This window comes from Equus caballus, chromosome 23 (assembly GCF_041296265.1).
Source record: "Equus caballus isolate H_3958 breed thoroughbred chromosome 23, TB-T2T, whole genome shotgun sequence".
Classification (NCBI taxonomy): domain Eukaryota; kingdom Metazoa; phylum Chordata; class Mammalia; order Perissodactyla; family Equidae; genus Equus; species Equus caballus.
Window position 1 is genome coordinate 49,271,464 of NC_091706.1, and position 14,549 is coordinate 49,286,012.

A 14,549-nucleotide genomic window follows, 5' to 3' on the forward strand; every position below is an offset into this window, starting at 1 on the left:
CTCTGCTGATGAATGGAAGGTAATGTAACTACAGGGTCAACAGCCATCTTTACCTACCCTCTCCCCACTGGACCTCCCTCTCCTCGTTCCCCAGTTCCCTATCCACGGAGCACCACTGCTGGCTGCTCCGGAGAGCAAGAATGTCCTCGTGAATACCCATCACGAGAACAGAGTTTTGAAGCGGTTAAACAAGTGAAAAATAATTTGCTGGGACAAATACATAAGTTTTTTTTTTTAATGTGGATTTTTTATGGTACTGTCATACAACCATTCACCGTTGAAGTTAAGTGTTTTTTTAATACCATTACTGAACTGCTGAAATGGATGCTAATATAGCTTGGAGTGCTAATGTCAAGTCCTGGTAATAAAAAAGACAGACTGCTGAATGAAATAATTTCAAGTAAAAAATAGAACAAAAGTGCTCTCTCTCTTGCTCTCCACTTTTATTGAATTGGGACTGACTGAGCCAATTGCTTTAGAAGTCTGTAAAACACAATTACTAGTGAGCGGACTGACCCACCAGTGCCCCCTCAGTGACAGAGCTGACTAAAAAGGCAGCGGAGTTAGCGGCTCCCCCCAGCTGGCCATCAGACCGAAGAGGCTTCCTTCTGAAGGCCTGTTGTTCTCATTGCCCAAATCTGTCTCCCTTTACTTGCAAAATTTTGTTATTTCCCATCAACGTGATAAAGTAACTTCATACATCACTTTCCAAGATGAAGATGTCTATTCTGGCAATTAAGGATGATCTATCTTTTTGATATTCTTATTTATGTGGGAGTTATGTATAAACACACATATATATTATGTGGATGCATTTAGATCAGAACGTTAGCATAATTTTTGAATAGCTAGTAATAATTCAGATTGATACATGCAATAGTGAAATTGAGGCATCACTTACATACGTTCAGTTAGAAACACTTGGCTTTTTTTTTTCCTAAGGTAAAGTCAAAATAATTAGAGCAAGCAAGAAAAAGAATTAAACTAGAAGTGGGTAACATTTTTCCCCCTAGTTAATAAAAGAAGTAATAAACTCCATAAAGTACTAGAGTTAAGATCACTAACATTTCAGGCATAACAGCTTCTTACCAGGAATTTACAACTCCTGTTTTAATTCAAGCAGCTTGCATTAGGACATAAAATCTAGGTATTTTTTTTAAGTGTAGTTTTATATTAAATAACTGAAGAAAAATTGTCCTTTCCTAAAAAGTATTCTTTCTTCCTCTTTCTCAGCCTGCTTCTCTCTCGTGCGCACCCCCCTCAAACACACACATCTTGGCACTCAAGAATCAAAGTTACTAAATCCCTTTTTTATGACACTGTAATTTTTTGGCAAGTGTAAAGTCCTTTCATATTCTGCCACGTTCATTTATTTGAAGCTTGTGGGAGTCTTAGGGCAAAAACATTAAATTATTTCTGAGAAGGCTTTAAAAAAAAAAAAAAAGAAACACTTTCTAGCCCAACCTTCACTATGAAATTTCAAAAGGAAAAGAAAGGTCTTCCTTCTCTTAGCACAACAACAAATGATTACTTACAGCAAGGAGAGCTGCCAGGAGCCTCTCACCAAAGAGAGAACCAGTCCTATCAGGACCAAGACAATGAGTGTTAATATACGTGTGTGCAGTCTTACAATCTGCTCCTCAGTGGGAAATAGCCTATGGTTTTTAAAAAGAAAAGACTATCTTAAAAAAATGAATATCTTAAACGAAGAATTATGTCTGAGAAAGACTCATACCAATAAAGTCTATTGGAGGGTCAGATAGATGGTGGTGGACCCATGGGAGGTAGAAATCAGGAAGACGACCCTTTCAAAGTGGTGCCACCATGAAAAATAACGCCTGTGCACTCACTGTACGCATTCTGCTCTAAATGATATGCTTGCCCGAATTTTCATGATAATGCTGGCAAGAGCAGTAGCTTGTTCCTTTTGAGGGACGGTAAGAATAAGGGGGATACAGAAGTATTATCTTTGTGCAATGGACGTTATACAGCTACAAGTGATTTAATGTAACTCCCAACAACAGAAATTTATAAAAACCTTTGCATCATGAAAAGGAAGTCATTCGTCCGCCATTAAGCTTTGTTGTCTGTTTGGGATGCCGGTTGGTGCAAGTGACTGGTGGAGTTCTTGGAGGGGAGGAGTGAAAGGTCAGCAGAGGCTTAAATGAGCTTGTCTTACATCCAGCTGGGCCAGCAGGAGGTCATTAGGAGGATCGGAGGCTCACTTTAGGCTTGACAAAGTCTCTCCCCATGATACAAGGAGACCGTTTTGCTCATTGCTCTTCTCCCAGTCTATAAAATGAACCCCAGAGACAGGAATGACACCGAAGTTTATCTTACTACCAAAGTTTCGCCTGAGGAGGGCACAACTAGCAATTACTCAGAAGGGGGATTTATTTTGTTTGTTTGCCTTTGACGGAAAGTAATGGAGATAAGTACAAAAGACCTATTGATCTGCTGGCTCTATTGTGAAACCAAACAGAGTAACGAGGAAAAAAATCTCTTCCTAACATTTAAAAGTCAGAGGACCTGCCCAACTTCACGTTATAAAAGCCTTCAGGAAGAGGCGAGTTGCAGTTTGATGGACAAAAATATAGGAAATGAAACAGCTGATGCCTTAAAATGTTCTGCTCTTGTACTTGGAGAGGATTAACATACTGTATTTGACAGCTAATTATATTAGGGCAAATATACTCATAGTTATCTTGAAATGGTGCTAAGTGGCTCATTTCGTGGAGGTATTGCCTAGTGAAATCATCTGTATTTATTGAAACTCTCTCTTTAGAAAAGTTCTCTACAAGTTTCCAAACATAGAGTGATGGGAAAAATGGATGTTGCTGCTGAGAAGGTGATAACAGGAGGCAGGTAGCATGTTTTCGCTTCTTCACCTCTGTTGTTAATGTATGCAGTGGCTCATCAGAGGTAGCTCATGTTAATTTATTCCTGCACACCTGTACAGGGCTGGAAGTCAGGTAATCAGACAAGCAAAAGCTATACATCTCTGCTTTTTAGCTACAGCTACCCAGAGGCCTATATAGGAACAAATTTAGTTCTGGAGACATCAGCAGGTTTTAATAAACCAAATACAGATGTCTTACTCTATACAAATCAAGAAGTTTACATGTTTAAATCTGGACTGATTTAACTAGCAATCAAAGAGAAGGTTCACACTTGGCACCAATGGTTGCCTCATATTTATTTATAAATCACCCAAAGCAAATATTATTTTGTTTTTAAATTTATTCGTGGGGCTGAATTACCTTTCCTCTACCTTGACGATCAAACATATATGCTTACCATTCTGATAAAATTTAAAAGAAACTTTGGCAATTAATGGCTACTACTTTCAGAAGAAAAGAGGAACAAAGGTGGCGAAACTCATCTAAGAAGAAAAACAAAGAGAAAAATCTTTCTTTCTGTGCAGATCGTCCGGTTTCTGTGCACAAAACTTCATTTCATAGTTGGGGGAGTTTTAAAATTGCCAATCACTAAAACTGATATACATAGATTTTAACATATTAGCAAATGATAAGGAATTTTAGGGAAGAGGACAAAAGGTTATTTATTTGGGATTTTTCCTGAATAAAAACCAAATGTAATTTATAAACGGTTTCTTTTAATATGTAGGGATCCATGGCCACTCCATGGCCACTCAGCCCTCCTGGGGAGCAAAACTCAAGACAGAGGATGAGAAAGGACCAAAGGCAAACTAGGTCCAGGTAATTCTGACAAGGACATTGTTTCCAAGACAATTTCCTTTATGAAGATGGTAGGGTCTAGGTCAGTCAGCTAGAATTTCTTCTTCCCAGAGAGTATTTCATATGTATACTTCAAAACTGAGGGTCAGCTTCCTGTTCCCTGACAGAACACTATCTTAGTAGCAGAAAAGTCAAAGGATAAACAAGAAGAAAGGAAGGTGTCTAGAGAGTTTCAGGACTATTACTCTACACGGTTACCAGTATACATTTAAACACTTTAGCAAATCACTTTCTAGCATCTGAATTCTTTACAGAGAAAATAATTTACATTTCACTTCTAAAACTCAGAATAAAAACTATTCTAATAGCCACCTAGTGACCAGATGAATTGGACTTTGCATATATTAGCTTGCTCTTTGTCATTAGTGTGGAATGGTCCTCTTTGTTTTTGCCTTTATTAAACTCACACGCATTTACAACTGTATAGAAAAGGATACCTTCCACACTGTGCTCGGAATCCTCAGACCTCACAAACCTTACATGTGCCCCACTCTCTCTCTCTCTTCTCCCTTTTTGTGACTTTAGACAAAGAACATTCTTGCTTTTCAAAAAGCCTTCACTTGATCTTATAAAATCTGGAAAGATCATAACCAAAGATCTGGAAATCATTGTTAACTAAATGCCAAATCTAAAACACAGTATTTAACATCTTTCTACTTCCATCTTACTAACATGCCTATCTGGAAACCAAAAATCCAACTCCTTCACGTATAGACAACCACCTTGGAAGAGGCCCAAGAAGACCTGTGCATCACTCCTGTAAGGTGTTCTAAGCCTGAAGACAAGAAGGCTGCTTTTATCAACAGAAGGAAAAGGATTATTCTGTTAGCTTTATCACAGGCGTCCTAGTAACCCTGTAGCCTTGCACACTTCAGCCCCCACTCAAAATCCCCTCTAATGCTTTATTTGCACAAGGAAGACATTGCAGAGTCAAGGATGGATGCATTGAAACTCTGGGGAGAGGAAAGAAATGGGCCTGAGGACAGCAGGATTAAAGGCAAAGGAGGTTTCTGTTTGGGAAGGTCTCTTGGCTCAGAGAAAGGTAAGAAAATTTGTCTTAGCTTCACAGTGAATTGAAGAGGAAAAAAGCAGGGACACAAAATTCCTGGGGTTCTCATGACTAATACAGTAAAAGTGAAGAGAAAGAGGAAGGTAAGTCGAGACGGTAGGTCAGGGATGAGATCCAAGAGGCTGTGTGAATAAGGAGATTAAATTACAGGTGGACATTAGTTGATAAAATGACAATAACAGGCTGAAACAGGAGCACAGTTCTGTTTGAGTCCACTCTGCTGAGATGCAGGAAGAGGCTGGTACCCCAATGGCATCACTATTTCTGGTTATTTTGAGGTGGCTAAACTTATATCACATATTAATTCAAGTCATGGACCTCAACAAGGATGAACACTTCTCTTCTTAAGAAAAAAAAATTTCAAAATTAAAGTATTAGAGTTTCTGTTAAGTTTTTAACCTGGAATCAAAAGATCTGAGTTTTCTTGAAAAGCAAAATTTCAAGTGAGAATCAAAAAACTTTCTTTGTACAAGTGTTTTTTTCAATTTGCTTATCATGTGACAAAATTCCAGAATTAAAAAGTTTAGGTGTGATGTGGTATTTCCCCCAAATGAAATGTATCCCCTGTCTTCCAAGGTTTGCAGTCTCTTGAACACACACGGGAGACTATCTGTACTATTCTTCCCATCTAGAGTATCCTACACACTCGTCTGAACTTCTATATGGCTGGTCATGAGCCAAGCTCCTAATCCTCAGAATAAAGATGGAGATTGAAATATTCTCCTTCTATCAATAAATGGTTTTCCTCAGACAAACCACCCTTTCAACAGTACCTCCTTATGCATTAGGACATAAAAACACAAGCGCTTGTGTTTTCTAGTGGTTTGACATAAATGAAAGCACCACGCTTGGGTGTTGTAGCCATTTGGTCTCAGAATCATTTATTCCAGTGTTATGACTTGCAATATTTTCAGCAAACCAACTAAAACTGTGATAGGAATTCATGCAAATAAGCCTAAATTTTGGCTTGTCTTCAAACACTCCATTTCCATAAATATTTTATGCAGGTTTTCATGAGTCTTTTATTTTTGTTAAAAAAAATCCAACGCATTAACCTCATTATCACAAGTGTACTATTTCAAATTTAAAAGAATGAATATTACTCACAAACTTGGTGGGGGGGTTGGGTAGAGTATTACATTTTATTATTCAAGTACAGCTTCTTGTCTGTTGTATTCTGGAACTGTCAATGATTAACTCAGAATTGAAAATAACTTTGTGACCGTAAACCATTTTTACAGAAAAAGGTAAGTGGGAGTGGGGAGAGGGGATGGTGAATGCTTTGAGTTGTATAAAGAAAGTCACTTATTTTTCCCAGAAATTTTGCTTTTCATGGATTGAGCCCCTTGTATTTCAGTACAACGGAGAATTTTTTTTAACTTTTTTTTTTTTAAAGATTGGCACCTGAGCTAACAACTGTTACCAATCTTCTCTTTTTTTCCCTCTTCTTCTTCCCCCTAAAGCCCCCAGAACATAGTTGTATATTCTAGTTGTGAGTGCCTCTGGTTGTGCTATGTGGGACGCTGCCTCAGCATGGCCTGATGAGCAGTACCATGTCCACGCCCAGGATCTGAACCAGCAAAACCCTGGGCTGCTGAAGCAGAGCGCGTGAACTTAACCACTCGGACATGGGGCCAGCCCCCTTTTTTTAAACTTTTATTTTAGAAAAGATTGATCTTCTAAATATGAAGACAAAACAGAGTATTCTAGAGGCAGGTCACTACTTTTCAGTGGTACTTTTATAATGCATTACTTTGTCAAAGAACACTACCCAACTGATAAGCACTAGAATTTGGGTGGTGGCTATCTGGAAACTTCCTAGTTAATTTTGTTTCTTCTACATATACTGATTTTTACCACGTAATAAAATTTTCTCTAAAAATATTTTAGAAAGACAACATAAAACCAAAAAACCACATCCGATACAACAGGAGGAACTAACTGGCGTGTAACTCTAGTTGGGCTCGTGTATTATGTAAATGATCTGCTCACAAGCTTATCTCCACAAGTGTCAGATAGCTGTGTTACCCCACCACTGACCACCTTGACACATTCCATTTATATTACATTTTCTTTAGGATTGAAAAAGAACATTGTAGGTTTAGGACCAGCTGCTTCTGTTTAAGCCCAACTGTTTCAGAGCTGCAGCTACATAGCTAAGGTGTGATGTCATCTGAAGGCTGGACATAACATATTCTAACTGATCCTAAACGTAGATGCATGTCTCTCCTTCTGTGCATAATTCCCATGATGGTCTATATTTTAGAGATGTACTCAAAGACATTGTGAAGTTAAAATAAAGAAACCCACAACGTCATACCATTTCCCCATATTAACAATTACTTTGGTCCATTTTCTTCTGATATTTTCATGACTCTTAAAGAATACAAGGACACACTAAATACTCATGTAAGAATGATAACATTTCTGGTTATACCTACAGAGATGCAGGCTGTCTCGATGTCCTGGACCTATGGTTCTTTCCATCCGTAAATTTCTGTTTCTATATTGGATAAATATGTGTGTATGAAGATATTATATTGACTTAATTAAAAAGCCACAAGGCAAAGCAGAAATACAAATAACAGAAGCTGCGGCTTCTAAGTGAAGATTCACGGGGAAGCAGGGAACTGTGTACATAGTTAACTTATTCACACCTAGATGCATGGAAAAACAAACACACACACACACAGAGCACAGAGAACAATGGCGTGCATTACGGGGTAAGATGGCACATGATCTGCATGCTTCATCATAACAAGCACCAATCCTTCATGAGCATGGCAGCTTGGTTATCACGTGGTCACTGTGGACAGTCTTTACAGTGCATCAGAAACATCTAAGTTGGATTTTTTAACGTTAAGGCCGACATGACTGGCACCCTCCACCCCCAGCAGGAGCAGCCAATGGAGATTTACTGACCTGTCTCTGCTCCGGCGAGAGGGGAAGGCGGCGTTGCAACCAGCCACCGTGCAGACATGCATCTCTTTTAAGTGAACGTTTCTGTAGTGAAGCTTCACGCTGTAGGAGCTTTTGAAACTCTTCTTGCACACGTAACAGATTTTGGGGTCTGGGCTAGAACACAGGTCGCCTTCTGGGGAGAACTTTTGAGGGCTGCCGTAATTCAGAGACGAGGCAAAACTTTCATGTAGGGCTGCCATGCTGGCCCCCCCACCATTGTACAGTCCGTACTGGCTCATGTAAAACATGTCGTAAGTGGGATCTGTAAATTCTTCCTTCACCTTGATGACGTCTTGGTGAGAGGGCTCACTGTGGTTCTCATCAGGCCTCTCGCTGTTCATCAGGACTTTTTCACTCACTTCGCTGTGAAGGTGCTCATCCCCTTCCATGGATTCCTCTCCTAGTTTGGGCTCTGAAGACTCAGACTCGTTCTCATAGTCCCGCTCCGGTTCTTGGTCCTCAGAAGTCATGCTGTCGGCCCTTCTTATTTCAGTCCTTGAAATGCACCGGGTCCTGCTATGCTTAGAAAAGTCCTTCACAGACATGCCTGGACTCATCTCCTCCTGGGAGTGGCAATGATTGTCATGGCTCATGTCGTTGACCACAGCTCCACCATCATTGGGGTCATCATCTTCATCGTCAAACTCATCAGCGGTATCAATAATTTCCTTCTCAATCTTCACAGGCATGCTGGACTTCCTGGGCTTCTTTTTGGGTGCCAGGTCAGCACTGGGCTCATGAGTGGCCATCATCACTACTGGCGCTGCTGGCTCAGAGGGTGGTGGGGGGTGCTGCTCTATAGTACCACTGGTTGGAATGATGGGACTGGTTGGGAGGGAGGTTGGAGGACTCACCATTTCCCCTGGAGTGAGTAAACTTCTATAAAATGGAGGAACTGGTTGGACAGTCTTTAGCCCAGAAAACACCAGCTGGCTAGGGAGAGGATTCTGTAAGACAGGGTCTAGTGGGGGAGTGGTAAAACCCATTGGGGGCCTGCCAGGGCTTGTGAGTGTGAGATTTGATTTTGTACTTGCTATGACGGGGGTGGCAGCTCCTGATGTGGCCCGAATTAAATCTTTGTCTCGGTTATTCCTTAGCATAGGCATGTGAAGGCGAGGGTTAGGGTTTGCACTGTGGCGATTACGGCTTCGGAGGGAACTAAAGACCATGTTGCAACCTTCGATGGTGCATCGATGTTTGATCTTCAAGTGAACAGCATTATAATGAATTTTGAGAGTACCTTTGTCATAGAATGTCTTCCCACATGCATTACAGAACACTCTTCCTTTCCTAGAGGCTGACCCCATCCTTCTCATCCGATGAATCCGGAATGAGCTTTTTGGGTGTTCAGTTTTGTTCAGATCACTGACTGGGGCGGAATTCTGAATGGGGGACACACAGACTGGCTCGGTTTTGGGCTCCACATTAGTAATGCTGGTCAGGGCATTTCTATTGGGCGTCTGATCGTTTTTATAAGGTGTGGGAGAGACTTCCGATTCACTGCTCTCATTATATTCATTCTGGGTGGAAAGGCTTGGTTCCCGCAGCCTCAGTCCTGGTTGCTCTAATAGTAGCCCGTTTGGAGGCAATCCGAGGAGTGGGGCTGAGACGGGGTTTATGTACTGGAATGGAAGCAGAAACGCAAGGCTGTTGGGGATGTTTTCGAAGTGATGAATGCTGGAAGGGTTGCTGTTCTCTAGGTGAGCGAGGAGGCTGGGACTCCTGGTGCGATTATTGCTCTCAATAAAAGTCCTTATGTCTGAGTCTGTCTTTGAAGATGGTACAGCTACGGCCTGCCCTTCTTTCTCCTGAATTGCCATCAGCTCCACAATGGATTTGGTTTCTCCAAACCGCAGAAACTGCTGAAGGGTGATGATTTCCTCTTCTCGAGACATGATGGCCCAGCGGTCCAGCACCTTGCCGGCAGCATCCTAGAGGCCACATCAAAGAAACAACAGAGACAAACACAAAAACTTATTGATTGTGCATAATTATTCAAGGCAACTGAAGGTGCTCTGTCTGCTCATGAAACACCGAGAGCGAGAGCCGAAAATAACACGCAAGCACTGTTAATAAAAGTCGACCCACAAAGCAAACTTTTCTGCCATGCAAATGTAGTAATTAGAGTCACAGGGAAACAGATTGAGTTTAATAACGTCAAAGCAAACAAAATGTAGACCACTGGGGCTCTGTGATCTAAAATGCCTTCACTACTGCTATTTTAACAACAATGGTCTATAGAATACGCAACTATTTAGCATATATTAGTAGAAGACGTGAACTCTTGCTGTGCAACCCAGTATAAATGCAAAATATGGTACCTTAATCCGTATTAAATAGTGACACCACAGAAGGAATTAGGCACATTTTGTGAAATTTACTTCTTCAACACAAGCATACATGACACTGGATTCAATGATGAAAATTCCTTCAAATAGGAGCTATTCTGTGAATCTCTGAATCAAAAAGATGAAAAAAGTAGTATTGCCCTCCATACCCCCATTACTAAACCATATTTTTTTCTTTTTTAAATGACTATATTTTAGCGTCATTTAATAGCAGGCAATTTCATAAGGTAGAGCAAGGAGAAACAGTAATTGTGCTTTCCCTGGAAATTGATTGTAATCCTATAACTCCACGTTTGAGTTAGACTTAAAGTATTTGAGTTTTTATGATCTTGTTATAAACGACAGTTACAGATATTTAGAAAGTAAACATGTGATGGATTTAGATAGAATAAATGTGTAAAAATGTTGTCTCTTAACATCCTCCTCTGATAGCAAAGAGAATCCACAGAGAATACACATCAGTAATCACCAGACTATGTGTTGTTAAATATACATTAAAAAGCATTTCACACTTTCATTTTTGCTAGGAACCATGAGATTTGCCTGGAGGTAGGACTTAAAAATCCTGCAATGTAATGTCAGACAATCCATTTCAGCATAGATTGTGAGACATCTATTCAAACCCTTAAATAACGACTCCATCGTTTTTGAGGGCACAGCTTCTTTCCATCAGGACAAGACACTCTGTACCCTCTGTGAACAACACTTGCCCCAACCCTGACTCTCAATTTAAGAAAACATAAAATCTTCTGAAAAAAACAAAATAAGATACTTATTTTATTACAAAGAGAAGAAACATAACTTTACAATGGAGAAACCTAGCAGACACCACCTAAACCAAGTGATCAAAGTTAACATCACCAGTGACAAGTATCATCATGTGCCTCCTAATACATACACTGAGAAGGGCACATTATCCCTTTTGTGGTATTTTTGCTGAAAAATTATAACCTCAATCTAATCATGAGAAAACATCAGAAAAACCAAAATTGAAGGGCATTCTACAAAATAGTGGCTAGTACTCTTCAAAATGTAAAGGTCAGAAAAGATTAACAACAAGAACAAAAAAGGCCAAAGACCAGTTACAGATTGGAGGGGACTAGGAAGACAGGACAAATAAACGTAATGTGAGCTTCTACAGAGCCTAGAGCAGGAAAAGGGCATTAGTGGGAAAATTGGCAAAATTTGAATAAATTCTCTAGATTAGTTAATAGTGGGTATCGATCTTAATTTCTTGGTTTCAATAATTGTACTAGGCTTATGTAGAATGTTTTATTAGGGGAAGCAGAATAAAGGGAACTACACTATTTTTGCAACGGAAAATTCTCTCTTGTAGATAGTTCTACTCAGCCTTGCGATATAAAATTCTCTCTGGACCACAATTGTATGGTCTGAATCATGACAACTGGTTTGACTTTAAGGAGATACTTGCCATTTGTTTAAATTACTTCTTAAAAGAAAGCAGCTCTAACAGTTACGTGCTCTTCCTTATAAGACTCACTCCTAGAAGTCTATCATTTTACACAGAGTATATGTGTGGGTGTGTTCATGGGGGTGTCAATTCCTACATGAATTATCAAACACAGATGTCCCTCTCTCATCTTGTTGATAAAATTAGCCTTCAGATCAACACTCTCACGCAACTATCTGCTCAGAATAGTCATATAATAATGTGTGTACATGGTGACTCTGGATGACACTGGATAGCCATCTTTAAAAAGTATCACTCATAGCAATTGGTCTCCCTTACATCCTTTTGTGGAATAGGGGAAGCAAGGGGGAGTGTTGGTGGTGTACGTAAATAGAGAAATAAATTGTGATTTTGTATAGATTATCTCATTTGAACCTCATAATAGCTTCCAGAGCTCAGCAAATGTTTCACAGATGAGAAACCAGAGGTGAAGAAAGGTGAGATGGCTTATTAAGGTTGCCAAGATGCTAACTTGGGGTCCAGGACTCGAACACAGAAATTCTGATTCCAAGTTCAAGGAGCGTAGTGACTGTCATCCATGATGCCATTTCCCAGGTGGGCACATTGAGTTTGTGAGAAAAGGAGTGGGACTAGACCTGAACAAGGCTGGTCTCTGTAATGTCGTCTTCTACACCATTCTTCTTTTACCTTCAATTCTACTCTCTTGATTGTTCTGTTAGGGAGCCTTTCAGTATGGATCATTTCTCAGGCTGAAACCCAACCTGAGCAGTAAACAGTCATTTCTTCCTCAGGTTATTCCCAGGTACCCTGCACCTAAATCTGCATGTCGATAATGTTCTTACACAGCTGGCAGCCCCTGGTATTAAGATAGGCCTTAGAAACCATAGCAACTGATCAAACCCACCTGAGGCATCTCCTTTCCACCCGCCCCTGTCTTCTCTCTCCCCACAGTACACAGCAGTCCCATATGGTTTCTCTTTTCTCCTGGCCCGCCACAATGCCTGCTGCTATTTCTAAAACCACTGCCTTTCAGACTCTCAGTCCTGAGTAGCTGTCTCCGCCGAAATGGAGACTGTTACGTTAACCCACTTACTTCTGGTGGAAGAGGTCCAGGTAAGCAAGATTTAGAACTTTGGGGGAGCCTGAATCATAAAGAGAAGCTGCATTTATCGTAGTAACAGAAGCAGCAATTTATACTTACATAGAAGAACCATATAACATCTTTGCAAACAAACGTGCCTGGGAGCAAGACAAATATCAACATTACATACTCAAACTGGAATCCCCCTGACAGGGCACCCTCTGAATCCAGGCAGCATGAAGTGCCACAGAAGTTCTTTCCAAAGCAGCCATCGTTCATATTTGATCAAGATTGTCTAATACCATCACATTCATAAACAGAGAAACTGCAGCAAGAACCAAAGTTGACTTTCTCATGCTACGTAATAAATTTGCAAGCTCAGTGCTAGGAAAGGCTACCAGTATTAGCATATCCTTGGATAAAGTGGTTGAAGGGAGTTAGAAACAATCAAAGGGAAAAAGGGGAGGCCCGGGTTCCTTTTTCCTGAAGATCTCTGTGACAGAAATAAGCATGGGCTGGTGGAGTGATCCTCAAGCAGTGGCTGAAGATTCCTCTGTTAAGGCAAGAATTTCCATGAGTGGTTTATACGCTATTCAGAAAGGACCTCAGACCTTAGTCTCAGGGCTTTTTTAAACCAGTCTACAAGTAATTGGGAGTGACCATTTGTAAAACCTTCAGGACAATTTGACACTGCTGTAACAACTAAGGGCATGATAATTTCTTCTTTAGCAATTTATTTTTATTTCATTTAACTTAAACGATGGCTGAAGACTGATGAGGGGGGAAAATTGGTCCTTCCTCACAGATAGTTTGAGAAGCACAGATCTAAAATCTAGGCTCCCTTGCCATGTCAAGTAAACTTGACCAGAGTGAGTAAGAGCCATAAAAAAAATTAGGTATCCTCACAGAATAAACATTAATGAAACAAAAATGCAGTCCTGTCATGCCAGTATGAATATTGTGACTGCTGACCAACCCACTCTGGGACATAGGTCTTGTGCATGTATTCATAAATTACATCAGAGCATGTAACTAGATTCTTGTTCTTCCTTTTGATTTTGTAGTTGGTGAGTCAGTTCCTTTCGGCCTTCCCATCTGTAACCCGAGTTCAGTGACCTATAACCCTTTACATTGGGAATTGTCATGTACAAAATGAGGATAATAAGATTTATCTTGTTACATGAAATGCAAGGTATTATATTGATTTCCTTCTAAAATAACTAGCTATACTATCAATGAAAAGTGAGTAAAACCCAACAACCTAGACATATAAACCAGTTTTACCGGGTTCAGAAAAAGTATAAAACACTTAAAATGTTTACATCTAAGCATTTCAAATGAAAAGACTTCCTTTGGTGATCTCGCTGGAACTGGTGATTATCACACGGTAGAAATCTGGCACCCAGTTCTCTGCAGAGGGATTTTCTAAATCTTTTTTTGTAGTAAGATCAATTGTCATGGTTTTATTTGAACCTTTTCTTCACATCAGAGCACCTTGCAGTTTTAAAATCAAAGTAACATGACATTGACTGGTTTTTCTTATTTAGGGGAGAGGGACAGCCGAGAAGGAAAGGGTATAAAGAGATGGAAGAGGCTTTGAGATAATTGGTGAGGTGGCCTCAAGTCCAGAGAATCCTCAGTCCAAGAACGAATCCATCTGTGTTCACGGCCAGCCACTACCAAGCCACAGCACGGAGGACAAACAGTGCCTTTCTTTCTGTACACGAGGAAAGGAGGGAGGAACAGTGAACACAGCAGAGATCAAGGGCCTCTCTGCTCCAGCAGAGTTTGAATCACAGGTTGCCCCCAGTATCTGAAAGTTTGCTTTATGCCACTTCACTTTTACAAAAGACCTACATGAGTACCCGTTTTCGCTAACCAAAAGAAATACGAGGAGTTT

At 40.3% G+C, this 14,549-nt stretch overlaps 1 protein-coding gene across 17 annotated transcripts in view; it reads right to left on the reverse strand.

The window, feature by feature from the left end:
- The window catches only part of BNC2 (basonuclin zinc finger protein 2), a 416,579-nt gene that overhangs the window by 11,414 nt on the left and 390,616 nt on the right, over positions 1-14,549 (reverse strand). For 13 of the 17 annotated variants that reach the window (XM_023627391.2, XM_014735488.3, XM_014735486.3 and 10 more), the window contains one exon: positions 7,750-9,719. In XM_023627391.2, the coding sequence (XP_023483159.2) occupies positions 7,750-9,719 (1,970 nt within the window). Of the gene's footprint in view, positions 1-7,268; positions 7,331-7,749; positions 9,720-14,549 lie in introns of all 17 variants that reach the window. The other 4 variants (XM_014735487.3, XM_023627394.2, XM_070248226.1 and 1 more) reach the window with 1 other exon arrangement.